Source organism: Triplophysa rosa, linkage group LG4 (genome assembly GCF_024868665.1).
Source record: "Triplophysa rosa linkage group LG4, Trosa_1v2, whole genome shotgun sequence".
In the NCBI taxonomy this organism is placed as follows: Eukaryota; Metazoa; Chordata; class Actinopteri; order Cypriniformes; family Nemacheilidae; genus Triplophysa; species Triplophysa rosa.
Genome location: NC_079893.1, coordinates 27,994,270 through 28,013,868, shown reverse-complemented (window position 1 = coordinate 28,013,868; position 19,599 = coordinate 27,994,270). Strand labels below are relative to the sequence as shown.

The 19,599-nt window shown below is 37.9% G+C and overlaps 1 protein-coding gene across 2 annotated transcripts in view; it reads left to right on the top strand.

Moving 5' to 3' along the window:
• Nucleotides 1-15,851, top strand: part of cfap58 (cilia and flagella associated protein 58) — a 75,861-nt gene extending 60,010 nt beyond the window's left edge. Inside the window, exons 18-19 of one of the 2 annotated variants that reach the window (XM_057332668.1) lie at nucleotides 1,043-1,109; nucleotides 14,024-15,851. In XM_057332668.1, the coding sequence (XP_057188651.1) occupies nucleotides 1,043-1,109; nucleotides 14,024-14,272 (316 nt within the window). In that variant the 3' untranslated portion in view covers nucleotides 14,273-15,851. The remainder of the gene's footprint in view (nucleotides 1-1,042; nucleotides 1,110-14,023) is intronic. The other variant, XM_057332669.1, reaches the window with a different exon arrangement.
• Nucleotides 15,852-19,599: the final 3,748 nt, after the last annotated feature.

Sequence of the window (19,599 nt, the reverse complement as noted above, 5' to 3'; positions counted from 1 at the left end):
GGCGCCTCAGCTCCAACCACATCCCGCCTCTTTGCCCATTTTCGATTATCCGTGAGTGACTCGCTGCTAAGATGGCGACGACCGGCTCCGCCCACTTTAAGCTTCAAAACAGCTCTTCAGAAACCTACGGGTGACGTCACGGTACGTCCATACTATGTGTGAAACCTAATACGTGTTTAATTTAAGATATTTCTCTTAGCATGTTTTAAGCATAATTTCATGTCATTTTAATATTTTTTAGAAAACAAGACTTCTTGTCATTTTGGTTCTCAAGTAAATGTATTTTAGATTTAAGAATTTTTGGATATTGTACTAAACAAGCAATTCCTTTTTTGGGTGTTTTTGCAGCTGTCTCATTTTTTTAAAAAAGAAACTCATTTTTTTACAGTCTAGTTTTAAGTTTCAGATATAACTTTATTTTGCGTAATTTATTCTCAAAAGCAAACTATATTGTAAAAATCTTGTTCTTTAACACAAAACTCAAAACACTTTGTCCAAGTCTACCTCGCACATGTCTTCCTTCTTCAGTAAGTATCTTGCTGTTTTGAATTCTCCTGGCGGCACATTTAAGCATCAACTTAAGCCCGTCTGATGGGCAGCCTATCGATTTCCTTTTCTCCTCTGACATGTCGTGGGCTGCGACCAATGGCTTAATTCTGCACAAATCCCCACGTGTGTTCTCGCACCAGGTAAAACTGGTTGCTTATGGGTAATAGAGAGGTTCTTGTTTTTCACACGCCAAAGAGAGATGAGGGTATTAAGCTTACGTTAAAGAGATATTCCAGAGAAGATCTGTATTTGGGACACGACGGCTGAACTGAAACGACTCTATAATGAAATACTAGCACCTTGGTTTGTAACTAAATCTCAGCCAGATTAAACTGTGGCTACTGAATGATTGATTTTTAAATTTCTTGTCATGGTTTAAGAAGATTCACTGTGTGGTTAAATACTGTTTGCACTTCACAGCACAATGCAAGCAGTTTTGAAGAATAATGCATATGGTTGAGTTGGTCTAATCTGGTTTAAACTGGTTTTGCAGGTCTCCCTGTCTGACCACCCCGGTCTACAGCTTGTCTTGCGGGCCACACAAACAGGAGGCAGAGATGGTAGGGTTTCCTGACAGGAGATGATAGGAGCATTTATGAGCAGGGAAAGAACGCGCTGCATGGAGAGAATGAAAATCAGCCCGCCTGGCTTGTTTAACCTTTCTGTGTTGCGGCCCACCCTGTCTACATTCATAATGGGCAGAAAATCTTTCATGGCTCAGAGTAGCAATTATGGAAACATCAATGGATGGAGACAGATGGGTCAAAACGAGTCAATGGATAGATTGAGATGGTTGAAAGATGCAATAAATAATGCAAGACCTTTGTGTGTAACTGCTACTTACTGTATCAGTGAATTGCACTGTAACCAAATACACTTACAGTAGTGTGTGTGTGTGTGTGTGCGTGTGCGTGCGTGCGTGCGTGCGTGCGTGTGTGTGATGGTGTGAAGTTCAGCACTGGGACAGGTATACTGTGAATTATTATTTTATTTGTTTTAGGGTGGTCCAATTGATGTGTCTAAATTAGTGCTATATACTAAAAAATGCAACAACAACAAACAAACAAAAAAACGCCTGGAAATTGCAAAAAACAAAAATCTTGTTTTTTTATTGTGCATTACAATTAATATCTATCAAACTGCCATTAGATTGCTTTGAATAAGTAATAGTAACAAAACAAAAATACAGCTACCTAACAGAATAAAACATCATAAAAAGCATGATTTTTGCAAATAAACTCTTCTTTTATTTTATAATTATTTTTTTAAATTGTTGTTATCCTGACAATAAATTATAAATTAATATTTTAATTAATATATTAAATTAATTAAAATGAATATATCATTTATATTATATAATATACATTTACATTTATGAATGAAGCAGACGCTTTTATCGAAAGTGACTTACAGTGCATTTAAACTATTTTATATATATATATACAGTATATTATGCTAATAGAAAAAATATAAATTACTTATTTATTCAGTATACATTATTTTATCAGTACAAATTATATATAATTCTACAACATAAATTATTAAAATAATATAATGAATAATAATTGGAATGATGTCAATTATCTTAATTTAAAGACTTATATTATTTATATATAATATACGTTATAAATGATATTTGAATGAATTAGCATGTAACCATGTAATACTTTTAATAACAATCTCTAATCAATTGTTACATTTCACCGTTTGGCAGAGCGGCAACTCTTCACTTAGGTTTAAAAAGTGAACGCCATCTGAAAGAATCGTCAGTGGCATTATAAAGTAAATGAATCGCGTTGTCTTTGTTCCTAATAGCAGCCTCTTGCTGATCAAAAGGCCCTGCGCTATGTAATTTTCTGCCTAATGTTAATGACTGCACGGTTGCTTTCAAGACCAAATAAAATTTCCCTAATTAATTGGAGATTAAAAATAGTTCCCCAGCCTTTATTCCACTATGAAATAATCCATCAGTACAAAAACAACCGTGCTTTATATGTTTATATACAGCTGTTATTCTTACTTGTCTTTATCGCTTTTTGTCTTTTTGTGCCATTGTTTCTATATTGCTTTCATTTTTTCTCATGCTGCATATGAGACGTGCTCACAGACCATTTAAACCTAATCTCAAGCCTTTCTTTTCTGCCTGTACGGTTCGGCTCCACTTAGGTGAGGAAACCGGCTCCATCTGCTCCAAAACTCTGGAAGCCATTTTGGCTCGCTCAAGACTTTGGCTTAATTCGCTTTAACCACCCATCGGTGTCCTTTCCTCTGTGGTTTCTTAGCGCTGTGGACATTGGCTTTGTGTATAAAGGGTGACCTATTTGTCTGTGCTTGTAAGCGTGAAGACTTGGCTGGTCCATCGTACGGTCTGGGTATCTTACAGTAAGCGGGGCTCCCACAGGCATGAGTGACATACAAACCTACACAGCTTTCCAGGATGTCCAGTCTTTATTTGAAATTCCATTCTAATGTTTCTGGATGACAGAGACAGGGATGTCACTCTGATATTTTCCCAGTTATCTGGGGGACATGGAAGGGCATTGGTTCCCCAGGCACGGCCCACTAACCCAGAATATTATTTGTGTGATGGACCAGGAATTAGAGAGATTTAGAGAATTAGAGACCAGGAATTAGAGTGCATTGAGGTGTCTCATTCAGGGGGTCACGTCATCTTTACATTACATCTAAATTTATATTTAGGCATATAGCAGATGATTTAATCCAAAGATTTACAAAAGTGAGGAGAACGGCGAACCGATTCATCCGATCAGGAGGCAATAATATAAGAAGTGCTCCGATACAAAGTTGATTTCAGTTAATTACCTGTTAAAAAGAAAGAGGTAATGGATAAAATAAATAATACAGTCAAATAAAAAAGTAAAACATGTTATGAAATAGTTATAAAATTATGCAAAAAAATGATAATGTAATACATTTTAATTACTTATTAAAATAAATTCATTTTAAAATAAAATGTATTTTTTATAAAAGTTGTCATGAATTAAGACATCAATTTTAACCCGAGCTTTTGTTATATAAGGGGTAATCGAATTCAAGCGAACATCCTATAAGTGTCAGAACTGAAAACACCCTTGTTACTGAAAATACAACTTTTATTGACACCAGGCCCATCGAACGCCAGGTCCTGGAATGCACATATCTATGACGTCATTGATAGGTTGAACACCGCCTCCACAGAAGAATATCAATGACTACTTCTCTAGCCCCGCCCACTGGTTTGGGCATGACAGTACTGAAGTAACACAAGTTGCGCGGAACCAGATAGAGCGAGCAAGCAATAAACATGCCGTTAAAGATTGCAAAATATTGTGCAGTGCCTGGTTGTGGAAGAACACAGTCGCTGTATAACCTTCCTTTGGATTCCGACATTAGTAATGCGTGGTTGAAGTTTATTTTTAAAGACATTCCGGCTCAATTGGGTAAAACATTGAGCGTTTGTTCACTTCATTTCACCGCGGATTCCTTATGAACAAGGCCCAGGTCGACACTGGATTTGCGGAGAGACTAAAATTAAAAAGCAGTGCTTTGCCGTCAATATTGGATCCAGTGTTAATTTTGACAGCAAATTTTGATTTAGTTTTAGTCATAGTCTTTTGACGAAAATGCAATTTAGTTTTAGTCACATTTTAGTCAACCCCATCATTTTAGTTTTAGTCTAGTTTTAGTCGACGAAATATGAAAAACATTTTAGTCGAATAAATATACATTATATTTAGTCTACTAAAATCTAAATGGTTTAAATCATTTACTTGGTGTAATTAAATGTTCCATACAAAGATTCAACTGTTTTGACATAATTTACTTCACCTTAGAATGAAATTAAACCAGGTCATTACCTTTATTTTTCAGAAAATTCCAGTAACTAGATATGCATTGTTGGAACGCAGAGTATTAGACCATGAACGACATGTTCCAGTTCGTTCAATTCCATTTGACTCAATTGACTCGTTAAGTAGGGCGTATTCATTCAGTTCATTCAACCAATGAAACGCTCTGACAGGGCTCACACTCAAAGGCTATTGGCTCATGGCATGCCTATTTGAAGAAAGAGCGCACTGTCTTTGCTTGAGACAGCAATGAATGAGAATAGCTTTCAAAAAGACATATTATATAAATTGTATTACATTTCTTTAGTCATGCAAACATGTTACTATTTGGTTGGAATGTACAGTTTGACTCACTTCATCACTTCTATAATCAGTAGAGGACAGCGCTGGTTTCTTTTGGCTGACTCTATGTTGCATTTCACGTTATGCAGCAGCTCGTGTTAAGTTAACATTGGCATATAAAACCTTTGAGCTTGCCTTCGTAATGTGTTTCGGGGTGACTCGCCTGCAGTCGCGCTTCAAGTTTGCGGCGTTTTACAGGCGATCGTGAAGAAAATAAGACGCTTTGTAACCCGCGTGGAGACACAGAATACATGTGTGTGCTTCCCCTTCTCCCAGAGACTTCTCTCTGCCGTTTATATGAGATAAGCAGCACATGCGCGCAAACTGATGTCCGCCAGGTGGGACAAGAATATTTTCGTCTCGTTTTTATTAGTTGACGAAAATGTCAGTATATTTTTATTACAGTTTTCGTTATAATGCATTCATTTTTATTTAGTTATCGTCTCGTTTTCGTCAGTGAAAACATGTCGTTAACGAATACTTTTCGTCATAGTTTTCGTTAACGAAATTAACACTGATTGGATCCGATAGGAATGGCGCAGCAATCTTATGTGAGTAAAACATATTTGTACTATGCGTCACTATTTCTTTGTTAGAGATCGCTTGATATGTTCTTATAATGTGTAACCTAACATTACGTGTCTAACCAAAATCACAGAAGGCTCCAACTAAGTTTACTACGCAAACTGCTATCCAGTCATAGCAGTGGGCATTTACTTCCAAGTCTTCAATTCGGCACGCCCATTAAAACAAAGCGTTTGTCGAGCCGGTCTCAAAACCCAGCTAGAAAATAACCTATTACTTATTGATTTTGATGTTTTCGAATGTAAAAACAACACGAACGTCATAAGTAGACCTCATACAACAGTATAAAACAATAAAAAAAGCCAGTTCATGACACCTTTAATAACTTTTAAATTAAATTAAATTAAATTAAATTAAATTAAATTAAATTAAATTAAATTAAATTAAATTATTTTCAGAGGAAGAGAGGATCATTAAGTCTTCGATTCAAATGAGTTTCTGTTATCGAGCTCGAGCTTCACACTCAGGATTAATTGTCAACCAAAGGCATTTTAATATTTGCTCTTCAATTATAAAACACTTTAAGAACAAAGCAAATAAACTTTCTAAGTAAAGTGCATAATAAGCTCCGAGCATTTTCTCAGTCAATCGATTGATAAAAGCGTAACGGGCCACATGTCTCAGACTTCTGTTTTCCACTCTGATCTCTTGTTCCCTCATTCACAGAAATGAAGGTCATTCGTTTCAAACTAAATGTCACAACAGCAAAAAACAAGAAATCAATAGCTATTAAGAATATTTAAACAGCGCCCGTTGACGTCCCAAATGTTATAGGCTACAAATGGTTCTTCGTAGCGTTTCGCGACAGAAATATTTCCCAAAGTCGGCTTATAAATGAAAGGCCTGGAAATGTGATTAGCGCTTGACATTGCAGCCACAGCAGTTTGTCGTATGTGCTGAAATTGACTTAGGAAAAATAAACCCGGTGTGTCAATTACGTCCCCAGACAACGTTTGTCGCAAGCTATCAATATTTTCCCTAACCACAGCAAAATAAACAAATCATTTTGAACATCTTGCACACTCTGAATAGAGCTTTAATACTGTTTGTCATCAAATCACTCATTTCTTTCTTTCGTTATTTTTGCCTGCCGTATGTATCAGAGAGAAATGTAATCACAGCTGGCTCGCCGTATAAATTCTCTGATTCGCATGACAGGCTCTGAGCGATGGTGTCCCGACGCTTTCGGTCGCAAAGAGAAAACAGACAGGAACCGAGCGCACCGCTGACAGGTTCACTGTAAATTGCATGCAAATGTGGACAGGTGGATTATTGCATTCTGGGTAGAGCAGTAACACTAGCCATGTTTATGAGGTGTGATGCAAACAGGAAGCGGTAATGAGACCTGATCAAGCGCGACAAGGCAGAATCACAGAGCGTGCGTGTACACGCGTATAAACATGAATACAAAACTTTAGGAATAACGTCTTGGCTCCTAGTCTCGCAGCTGACTGAGCACATGCAGACGGCAAATATCTTGTGAAGGTTTGGATGAAAGCAAAGTCAAGTTTTGATTGAGACATTAGCTACAGTGAGCTTTGTTTGTTATGCAAGCCCATTGTTTGTTGTCTAGCTGTTTGTAGAGAATGGAACATTTTTTTGGAAAAAGGCCTTTCTAGACCCTTTTTTATTCTGATTAACACTGTCAAGCTGTCGAAACCATTAAAGGTGAAGTTTGTCATTTCTCCAAATGTCACCAAATGGAAAAATGATGAGGTTTTTCCAAACCGTATCCTCATCTGCCATTGGTCACTTGTACACGTAGTCCTAACCGAAACCTTTGGTATTGGATAAACAGCAATGTTTTGATAGATGCTTCTGCATATTAAGTTGGGAAAGGATAAATTATTTGAATATAAAAAACTGCATCACTTCCAAAAATCTGTTTATTATAAAAAAAACTGTTTTCTCGAGCACTTTTAATCGGCACTGTAAGTCACTGTTACTGATATACTGTACATCTATAGCCAAGAAAAACAAAACAGATATTTAATTGGTTTGTTAATAAAACCATCAGTTGAGCAATTGTCTTACAAAACAATAAATAAACCAGTTGTGCCACAATAAAAATAATAATAATAAAGCAATATTAACCATAATAATAACAACAACAATAATAACAATACAAATTAAAATAAAACGACAACAATAATAAAAATAAAACAAATAAACGATTCCTTTGAGCCACCACATCTTTAATTTAGATATCTGAAAATCCAAACTGATTTATGGCCTGTCAAATGTTTTATAAAGTACAGATGGGACTTGTCATATAAGCTGCTGCAGGAATGTTCTCCTGCTTTCATTGTTATTAAAATGAGTTTTTTCGAAGAAGAGCTGCTGAGATAATCTGGAGTGAAGGAAAAAGTGATACATCTGTTCTCTTTAGCAGTGCGTCTAAAACACGCGTCTCCCGTTCAGAACGCGTTCTTTCTCTTTCTGATCAGATCTTTCAGGAGACTGCTAGATGTTTTTTTACCTGTAGCTATACAGTAAGTGTCTACAGGGACCAGAAGGAGAGGCGAGTGATTTATGTTATTTTTGTTGCACAACTTTGCCAGCATCTGCAAAAGCACTGAAATGTGGCAATGATGCGATCAATATTTTCACAGCATTCCTCTCGCAGAATACATAGGCTGTTTTCCCAATGGAATTATGATTTTTACTTTCTAGATACTATATATACTGCATGCTGCTTTTTTGGGATTGGGATTATTTTCCATGTTTAATACAATTTTGTATTTATAAAAACGTTTCTTTGGTACATTAAGTACTGGTCTGCCGAGTAAACAGCGTTCACACAGTGGTTATACCCCCCCCAACATCTGAGAAGGACGATATGAAATACTGGGAAATACTGTGTCAATGTTTTGTCATTTTAAAGAGATTTAAAGAGATTGTTCATGGTTCCATGCATTCCAATGAATGCTTATATTGAGTCATTGTTTTATAGACATAGTGTTTTGCCTGTTAACCATAAAACCCCATTGTGGTAGTCCACTAGTACAGTTAAAATCTGTTTTATTACATAACACCACAACTGTTTACAGCCACGTATTATATTAAATCTAAAGTCTGACTGACTCTTGAAAGAAAACCAGTGTTCCGTAAAATTAAAAAAATATTACCTAAAACCATACACTGTGAAATGTTCTGCCTCTCATCTCTTTGTATTTATTTCTCGCTTTCTCTACTCCACACTCCGCATGAATCTTTCCAAAAGAAATATTCTTTCATAACTGAATTTACCATTTACCGTTTTTTTACCGTTTCTCCTGGTTGACACTGCATTGGATCCCTCCACAAACAACCCCTGCTAACTTATAATGCCGTCTCAAGTGACATAACAGTTTTGCCTCTTTCTACAACACAGATGGGAGGGTGTAATCTGAACGTGGCCACTTGTGCTTGAATGGCCATTAAATAAAGAGCTCAGGAAAGAGGCACAATACGAAGCAGCAAACACGGTACTTTCTGGAGTATGTTGAATCTTAAATAAAAAAAAAAACAGGAATTAAATTTAGCCCCAGGATCTAATATTTTACTGTTATCTAAACGAAAAGTGCTTCGCCTCTGAAGAGTTATGTGGAGAGGAAACACCTCGTATTTTTTACTGCTGTAAATTATTTAAAAGCGTTATGATGATTTAATTACTCGGTTGCCAGTCAACCCTGTTACCCCCTTCTTTTTTCACCAAATCTTAAAAGCAGATATGAAAGCTCCATCCTGCACTTTAATTAAGAAGTGGACGTCGGCGTTTAGCCAAGTCTTGTGGTTTGGATGCTGTACCGTAACGGCTGACTCAGGGGTGAATGCGTGTTTCAAGCCATCACAATCAAAGGCTTCATGGGCGAGATGTGATAACAAATTGAGAGCTTAAGTGAAATGATGGCAGGACGCTTTGATTTGTTGCCGGTGTTGTGCCGAATTTTGACTCCCGGCCAGATTACGACTCCCCTCATTGATTTTGATGGGGGATTAGCTAATCCTAACCCCTAATGTTAGTGGGGAATGGGGAGTCATAATTTGGCAGGAGTCATTTTTCGGCACAACACAGGTTTGGGCTAAACCTCGATCCTGCTTTTGTATTTGTGAAATAGAACGCCGGTGATCCTCTTTTGCGATGCTGTACGAAAATCGAATCTCGCAGACAACGGCTTCACCGTCTGTGTCTGATTCATTAGCATTCAGTTGATAGCAGACAGATGTTCAATGATGTTAGTGGGATTATTTGTTTGGGACGGATAACGGTTTGTGTTAGCCTAGAGATTAATTTGACGTCTCTATCAAATGTATGTAAATGCGTATAAAAAAATGCTGTTGTGAAAAGCGTTTTAAAAGGAGATTTGAAATGAAATGAGCTTTTTGCCAGTGTGACTCACAGTACATTCCAACACAATCTCACGGGAATTCGCAACTATTTTACGAAAGTGGCTAATTCGTATTCGTACAATCTTATTTATGTTTCAGTCTGATTTGCTTTTGCTCCATTGATGTTGGGTTTAGGAGAGGGGCTTCAGTATTTCTTTTTTCTAACGATCGTACGTTTTTGCACAATTCATACGAATTAGCCACCCAATTACGAATTCCCGTGAGATCAGGTTGTACATTCACGATGCCATATGTTCAATGGGAGTCAAACCCTTGTGAACACTATGAAACAGTTCTAGAAACTGGATACAAATGATGGAAAATTGACTCAATATAAGATAATACTGTAAATCAGTGAGATTACAAAATGTGGTGTGCCAAGCATGGCGTCAGTTACCATATGCCATCTGAATATGTACACAAATAAAGAATTAAAGGGATAGTTCACCCAAAAATGAAAATTCTGGCGGTACCCATTGACTTGCATTGGTTTTGTGTCTATAGAATAGAAGTGGGTACCGCCATTGTTCGGTTACCAACATTCTTCAAAATATATTTTTTCGTGTTCTGCACAAGAAAAAAGTTAAAAAGGTTTGAAATGACAAGAGGATGAGATAAAAATGACAGACTTTTCATTTTAGGGTAAACTATCTAAGAGTTAGACCAATCAGCGTCTCAGAGGCATTATATAAAACTCTATGTAAAGTAGTTATTTTACAAACAATCTGATCACATCATGAACTAAAAGTTAAACGTATGAATGCATGGATCTTTCCACATTAAACCAAAGCGACTGTGAGCTGGAGGACAAGAACGCAGGATTAGCACTTAAAAGTAAGTTTTCAATAGAAAACAATCGTTCTGCGTATGAAAAGATGCGTGGGAAGAATATTCAGACATTCTGTACTTCTTGAAATGTTAAACATTTACATTCCAACCACACACAAATCATTGTATGCTATTGATTTCAGTTCTCTAAATCGGCCATTTATCCTCTCTCCCTCTCGCTCGCTCACCCTCTCTCTCTTTTCCTATACAGTATGAGGAGCTATAATTGAATTACTGTGATGCAGGCCACATATAATCAGGTAGATGGAGTGAGCCGGCTGATATGAGACAAGCAAACATACCTTTCCCTTTGTTATTCCCTGCATCATGCGAACGTTTCTGCTAAACTCCACACATCACAGTTTTACCCATAATTCCACGTAATACGCTCATGTCTTTATTCTTGATTCGCTCATTTTTAAACTCCCCGTTGACTATTATTGCAGCTCTGCCCATCATGCTGATCGATTTATTCGCTCCAATGAATTAATCATGCATTTCATAAACAATGGATGAATATTATTTGATGAGTTTGTTTAATTGGAGAATAGGGAGCGTGGAATTTGACTTGTTGGGTATGAATGTGCTGGGAAACACAGCGGAGCACCATTTCGCGATAACCGCAAGGGTCAGAGGACAGCGTGAGATATCAGAGGTCTTGGTTTTCTTCTGGGCAGGAGAAACACATGGCCCATGAGGAGCGGTTAACCTGCGACACGGCTGTGGAGAGCTGATATCAAGAGCTGGTTCAGGTAAGCTGCATTCCAGACTGGAAATAGTGTTGAGTCTGTGTTCCGCTGTGAACTTCGAGCTCAAGCTTTTGCTTTTCAAGATATGAGAGATGATGAAAATCACTTGTCATGGTGATTCTAGGACTTTTTTAATAAAAAGATGGTCACGAAGAAATAATATCACACGTCACTGTAATTCAATGAAAGTTTACAACTAGTACTAACATCCATCAGAAGTGATCCAATCACAACTGTTTTAATATATTTCTTAAATAAAACGGTTTTGTACGTTTCTTAAAGCTGCAGTTCATACCTTTTGCCTTTTTTTGTCACCAACTCTGTTTGAAGCAAAATTGAAAACGGATAAAATTAATTAACTCACCCTCTTGTCATTTCAAACCTGTATGACTTTCTTTCTTCTGCAGAACACAAAAGAAGATATTTTGAACATCATTGGTAACCAAACAATTTTTGGCCCCCATTGACTTCCATTGTATGGACAGAAAAACCACAGAGACATCTCAAAATATCTTCTTTTGTCATACAGGTTTTGAATGACATGAGGGTGAAGAAAGAATCAGAAATGATAATATTGGGCGAACTATCCCTTTAAAAACTCATTTTTACTTTTCTAAACGTTTTTTAAGCTTCGGATTTAAAGCTTTGGATTGCAGCTTTAAAATCCTTGTTTGAGTGGTTAACTGTTTGAAAATTAAGAAGGTATTTTATTCACATTTTAGGAAACTCGGGGGTGCCAAACTTAATCTTTGGTTAATTATATGAAAGAATATGACACAAAAACGTTCATAATTTAATTGTCATCATCATCCCATTATCAGAGGATTACAATGAATAAAAGGTCCATTATCATAAAATTACCTTCTTAAAAAGTTTTAAACTTTTATTAGGCTTTTAGAGTTAACCTGGATATAAAAATGTAATTTTTCGTATTTTTGAGTTTTTAAACTTTCTGAATGAGGGTTGTTTGAAGATCTATACAGCATTGTGGAAAATGTGCAAGAATAGCTGTCCTTCTGAAACCTCATGTCTCCATATTTTGTGATTTATTTTTTACATAAATCATTATCACGAGTCACCTTTTATGTTTGTCACTGGGTCTTGCAAATACCAAACCAATAAAAAGTGGTTGTCAACTTTGACAAATCATTTACAAAGTACAGTGTGTCTTCCATTTTCTGAAAAACAGCGGATTTGGACACCGGTGATAGTACATTATTTATCTCTCTCTGTCTGCTTGTTTCTTATTCCTTTAGTGCACCCAATAATGAAAATTCATAATTTATTCACCCTCATGTCATTCTGAACCTGTATAAATGGTAGTGTTCTGAAGAAAGTTAGTAACCAAACAACAATGACTTCTATTGCATGGACACAAAACAATCGAGACATTTCATAGTTGTTTTGGTTAGCAGCGTTTTGAACAACACGAGGTGCACAAATGATGACCGAATTTTGATTTTTGAGTGCACTATCCCTTTAATAATCAAAGAAATCACTCGATGTTGTTTGTCTCTGTTGCTGTGGCTAGGAGATCAGAAAGCAATAACACACACGAGCCATCGAGTCATCTCATTCCAAAAACTCACTCTGAACTAATTTCCTCAGCTGCTAGTTCATAATGTCCTGATATGGCGCACCTTTTTCCCTCCTGAACGATCACGTATCCGTGCTGTGAATCATCAGGGCGATACTTTGCGTCGCCAGAAGTCGTTTGTTCCCCTTCGCAACGGCGCTACTTGTCAAAGCAAACGGTGTTTCAATCAATGTTCATTTCACAGATGTCTCGAGCCACATCTGAGAATCAGCATATTTCATCTCATTCATTTCATTGTGTTTGTTTACCAATGGGAAGAACAAAGGTTGGATGAGCTGTGTGTTTGTTCGCGTGTGTGTTTAAAGCTTGTTGCCAAATGTCTTCATCGGACCCACTGTGAAATTGCATTACACACTCAGTGAATATTAATTGACGCCATTTGGTGTTGGACAAACAAAGTTACAGAGGGAGTTGAGTGTGCGCGTGCGTGTGCGTGTTTGTTTGAGAGGTCCTGGAATAATAGTGTGTTGAATGAGAGATCTAGTGAACTGCATGATCATTAGAGCAGAGTTGAAAGCGAGCTGTGTGATGTACAGATGTTCTCTCCTGCGACACAGAAAGAGTGTGTGTTTGTCTCTTTTTGTCTGTAAATGTGTGTGGGTGTATACATCTTTATATAAATAAATGTGCAGAATATTCATATTTAATTTGAACCATATGGTGCATGTTTTAATTTTAAGGGGTCGTACACGTTTCGTAATGCTTTAGCAACACGTAGACGAGTGCAACCGAATGGAACAGAATGTACAACTCTGGGGTCTCGAAATTCATTTTAAAGAAGCTTGTCATCATAATTAAGTTGGAAAAACATATGGTGGAACATGTACGCATGTTACAGTTGCTACTCAACATCTAAGTCATCTTACTTGTTATGCTCCATTTTGAAGACTTTAATTTGTTTTTCTCACCATGGTCTAAACAAAATAAACGGATTCTGCAAGGCCTCTGAACCTCAACCGCATGTGATGTAGATTACAGTATATAAATGAAATCATGTTTTTTAAGCTCCGTTCTGACACTTTTGATTGTAAACAGTGCTGATGTAAATAAATGCAATTAATGAAAGAGTAAATAAAACCGGCAGTTAAAAAGTAGCACGAAGTAAACCGCTCTGACTCTGCTTTTCTCCTCTCTGCCGTCCGTCATCTCCGCAGGGAGAAAGAACGGAGTCTCGCCCAGGCGGGACAGCCTGCGATCCAGCCTCAGCGTCCAGACGGCCCCAGATTCACTGGAGGGGGCTTCAGTCTGAAGCAGCACAACAGGATGACACTTCAGGCCCTCGAGCAGCAGTCCTAATGCCCACCAGAACCCCCCGACACCCACTTCACCCATTACCATACCGTGTTATCTTGTATTTATTCGCCTCTGTTGGTGCCGGCCTGCTCTTCAGTCAGTGGTCTTGAGAAATACACTAGAGCCATTCTTTCTCCCACTCAGGAATAAAATAAAAACTGTTATTTTTTGTAGAAAAGTCTTGGGTCTATGTAGTACTAAACACTCATGCATACTGACACACAAACAAATGTCTTGTCCTGTTTCGGTATCTGGTATGCATATGGTACTTACAGGTGAAAAGAACGATTTTTTGGAACAGGTTTTGGGTTTATGTGCATTATCAAACAGAGCATTCTCTGTTGTTGCAGTGCATTGTGGGACATCTTAGTCTGCAATCATCTTTTTGCGCAGGAATAATCGTGATATTGGACGAGCCCTATGAGTGCCCTGACTAGGGAGCTGATTGAGACGCAGTAGAGCGATCGCACTGTCACTGCTGTTTAACATTGAGGTCTCTCTTTGCTCACGGCCATAAATGATAAAACGGTCAGGAGTGGGTTATTCAGAATCATTACGCACTTAATGGTCATAAAATCGAATTTAGATTAGAAATGAGACCACGGTTAAATCCACATGGCAATGAATTTAAACAGAACCCAAAGTGTGGATTATAAAATAGGATCTGGATTTGCATTTACATTTAGTCATTTAAGAGACGCTTTACTGAATACCGTTTGTCTATGAGGAAGTTGCATCAAGACGAACGCAGATGTCTTTTATTTCACTCTAATATTTTATCTTGCTGCATAAAAGCCCATATTGCACAAGATCATTTTTATCAGCACTTTGGAGGGCTCCTTCAAAGCAGTAGCTTAAATGTCTTTAAGCTTACAGTGGGTATTTGGACCGTGAGTGTTCTTGGATTGGCAATGCTGATTTGGCTAACGGCAAGTCACTTTACTGTGGTTATTGTTATTGGTGACATGACAAATGTTTCCAGAACTAAATACATAAATACCCAAGAACTTCATGGAGGTTGCACACTTCCCAGGCTGCATGCTCCATCAAGTAACTGCCATTGTGATGTACAGGAATGCTCTCTCCAGGTATACATATTACATATACATTAGTGTTGCCATATATGGGCAGCAGGAAGCTGAGGGATTGAGGTATTAAAGGAGCGTGCCGTAAAATGTGGTCTAGTATGCAGGCAGCGTGCTAGGTTCTGGAACATTACAAGCGTCTCAAGTGTCTTGCAGATTACGTCTTAGTCGAACCCTTACGACAACTGTAAATGTCAAGCGTGTTATTTCAGAGAGTTTTCGGTGTTAATATGCATGGCATGAATGAAAGAACTAATTTCACTAGAATTGATTATTAATAAAGGACTAAATAAGCAGGATAAGAAATGTATGAATGTGCAGGTTTAAAATGAGAATTGGACTCTGTCGTCTGATACGGTTGGTTTAAACTTCTTGATTTAGAGTCTTTCAGGCAAAATGGCTGTCCTCAAATGACTGGAAATGTATTTTAATGCAATTCCATTGACGTTTTGATGTGTTAGCACTTTATTGGGAAGAGATAAAATGACTTTCAACAAGGGAAAAAGAAATTGCTTCTCAGTTGCAATCACAATCGCTTTTGAGTCATCAAAACCTTTTAAAGATACCGGATAAGCCTGAGTCATTACATAAAATGGCTGCAACTGTTGCCAAGGTTATATTAAACATTGTGCTATTCTGTCAAAAATCTTGATCTTGCAGTGATCTAGGGAGTAGTTCACAGTAAAGTGAGCTGTAAGCTTATCGTCTGCGAGCACTGCAAGATTGCGGCATTCGAAAATATTTTTTTTCGTACATTTCGAACGTTAAACTCAGTCATTAAAGAAGTGGTTATTTCAAGGACATGAAAGATACTTTGAGGTACCAAAAATGGTTCTTCTATGGTATGTAAATGCACTGGATGTTTACAAAACAGATCAGATTTGATCATTTACAAATTAATCATGTGGACAGTCGATATACGGTGTACAGTGTACAGTATGCTCTACGAATAGCATTATTTCTGTGTTGGTTTGTGGGGTAGCCAGAAGACAATAGGAGCGTAGAGCCAGTCTGACATAGTTACATCCCTGTGGAATAGAAGTGAGAATCTGTATTTATTACCACACAGACGGTTAAAGGTTAAATGCTGTGATCGAGACAGTAATAGCCAAAGAAGCACTCTGCGTTGTCTAGCTGTTGTTATAACTGTTGTTGTTGACCACAGATATTTAAAGGTCCAGTGTATAAAATTTAGCGGCATCTAGGGGAGAGGTTTCGAATGGCAACCAACGGCTCACTCCATCCCCTCCCTTTCCGAGCACTACGACGGCTGACACAGAACTAAGATTTCGACACGTTTTCACTTCTTTACTCAAGGAGATAACAGATATAAGAAGCGCGCTCTGTAGAGCAGTTTGTCCATTTAGGGCTACTGTAGAAACAGCATGGTGAATTCTATGTAAGGGGAACCGCGGTGTAGATAGAAATAACTTATTCTAAGGTAATAAAAACATAACGGTTTATTATGAAAGGTCTTTATACACCTCTGAAGACATAGTTATGTATATTATTGTGACGAGGGAGGAGTGACGAGAGCCGTGGGAGGAGGAAGCGAGGCCGTATCTCTCCTCGTATCTCTCACGGAGGAGATCGGAAGCATAAAAGGCCGAGCGACAGGAGTATACGGCGAGAGAGGACCGGGCCCGGACATTTAAGTTTTGTTTATGTTCGCCTGTTTTGCTGCTGTTTATTGTTTATTTATTTTTGATTAAAGTCTTTAAATGTTCGCTGGTTCCCGCCTCCTTGCTTCCCTTTTATTGAGCTTGCTACAATTATATTGCATTTCTGTCAATAAATCCTCCAAAAAATGACACAATGGACCTTTAACTTTGCACCTTTGACTGGACGCTATTCAAATTGAGAGATGGAGCAAGAAAAGGCTTCCGAGATGAATGAAGGCTGGACTACAACTGAGGTATGATCGATAACTGCATGCGACACTGAGCAGGTGGGTCTTTACTCCAGAGGTGTGTAGAGTATTTAGCACTGGCACGAAAGCTTTTCAAACCTTTGTGAGCCATGAAGAATAAGCTCCCGGTAAATTTCATACTTTACAGAACTGTATTTTGGTAGGCACTGATAAATCACATGAATTGTTTGACCGAAGTGTTGTCAGGCATTAGGCGATCACTAAACACTTTTTGTCAGTCTTAAAAGACCCAACGGGTAGACACAGAGTTGATAAACAAGGTCATTTGTCATTACGGTGTTGGCATGCAGAACTGCTACGAATAACTTTTTAAAATACTGAATAGAATTTAATGAATGTTAAAATGCAAGACTCTAAATCGTCAAACTAGCTATTTGTGGACAACTTGTTAGTATATAGTTGCAGACCTACTATTTAGGGCTTATTCAATTCAGTGCACTTCTTACCCTGTTTACATTTACTTACAATGTACTGAATTATACATCTAGGACCCGGGTCTCGGAAACTACGGAGTGAATTTGTGAAGCACGTCCACTTCATTACCGGCACTCTAAAACAGACAATAGAACAAATGTTACCTCGCTGAATGCACGCTGCAATTGCCATAAGACAGGCCCAGGGTGATGTTATCGTTACTTTTATGCTCCACAAACTAGGAATAATTGGTAAGAAATGTGGGAAAATAATTAAATTCCCAGAAATTGCATTAACAGCATTTGTGGAGTACTTTTGGGCGCTGCTGAGGAGTTAGGAATTTTGCCTTAACAAACATTGTATACTACAACATTGTGTAGTAAAAAGTAATGTGAATGGCTTTCGTGTGGTTAGAGCATGGCGCTATCAACGTGAAGGTCATGGGCTCCATCCCAGGGGATTGCACATACTTACTGTAGAAGCAAATGTATAGTATAATGCAATGCAAGTCGCTTTGGATAAAAGTGTCTGCCAAATGCGTAAATGTAAATGTACATGGCAATAAAAAAGTACATGGCAATAAAAAAATTCAAAACCTTTAACCTTATTCTGCGTGTATCCCAGTGCACACCGCCGAATCAGAGAGAAAAAACAAAACAGACCATGTGTGATCATGTAAGAGAGGCATTTTAATGACAATACACTCCCTGTGAAATGGAGCCAGCCGCCGCCGCACGCCATTAACGCAACTGGTGCTGCTTCTGCGCTGTTGTTCTTTTCTTTTCTCTCTCATGCCGTCTCTACAGGGCGCTCAGGAAAGTTAACAAGCTGTGCTCACTACAGTGTACTGCACAAATGTGTGCGCGTTTCTGGGACGTGCGGGGGTCCTCCTAGCCTTCGTGGTTTGGGCACAGCAGATTTGTGTCTCTGAAGATGTCGGATCAGAATGTTCAGCGCCGTATCCGACTCGTCAAAAGGTATGAGAAAACAAGCCATCTCTATCAAAATGTCCTATTTTAAATAAAAGTAAAATGAACATGCATTCAGAGTACGGAATTCTCCATCCATTCAGCTCTAGAGCATTCACTTCATTAGAGCTAATGATTCCGTTTGCTTTATTGGAAGAAACTTTGATCGGTTCAATTACGTCTGCTGCCGAGTTGCTGGAATGATAATGAGACGCAAAAGCGAGAGAGATGAAGAGGTTGAGTGGTTCGAGCGAATGCGTGCAAACCTTTGGGTAGACGCAAGCGCATAACGGATTCATGGAAACATGCGTACATGCATTGATGATACACAAACAGCAGGTTGAACGAGTTGAAAGACTTCCCTTATGGACTTCAACGCATCGAGGACAGTCAATGCATAGATTGACTTGAGGCCAAACACAAACTGTGCATCACACACATGCTAAATCTGTGCTTTAGAAATACTCCCGATTTACAAGGCTTTGAGTATTGTGTACATAGTAAGTGTTTGATAGGCTATTGTATTTACTAACGGGTGGAAATTGTTCTGGTTACACAACAGGAGCGGATTGAATACTGGCTGTGTGAAAAGGTAACCGAAGTCAATCCACTTCTTGTTTTAGGGGCGGAGAGGTTTTTTTTCTTTACACATTTTTAAATCTCTGTTTTTAATACACAGAATACATACTTTTTGTTTTCATTATTGCACCCTGTCCTAATTGACAGCAAAGAAGAATATTATGGACAGTGCACGCATGCACTCCTAGATGAAAATTGCATACAACATTACAGTTAAAAGTGATAATTAATTAGCAATTTAATACAATGTAAAGAATTGTAGATTGTAATTGGTTACATTTCTCTGAAATCACATTTTACACACACATTCAGCCGTCTATGAATTATTTAATTACATATAAATCATATTTTTTGTGACATCATTTAAATGTTCATTTATAGTTTCTCAAGATACTTTTTAATTTAATTTTTCATTAGTTTTAAATATAATTTGGTGCTACATGGACAACAATAATCCGATA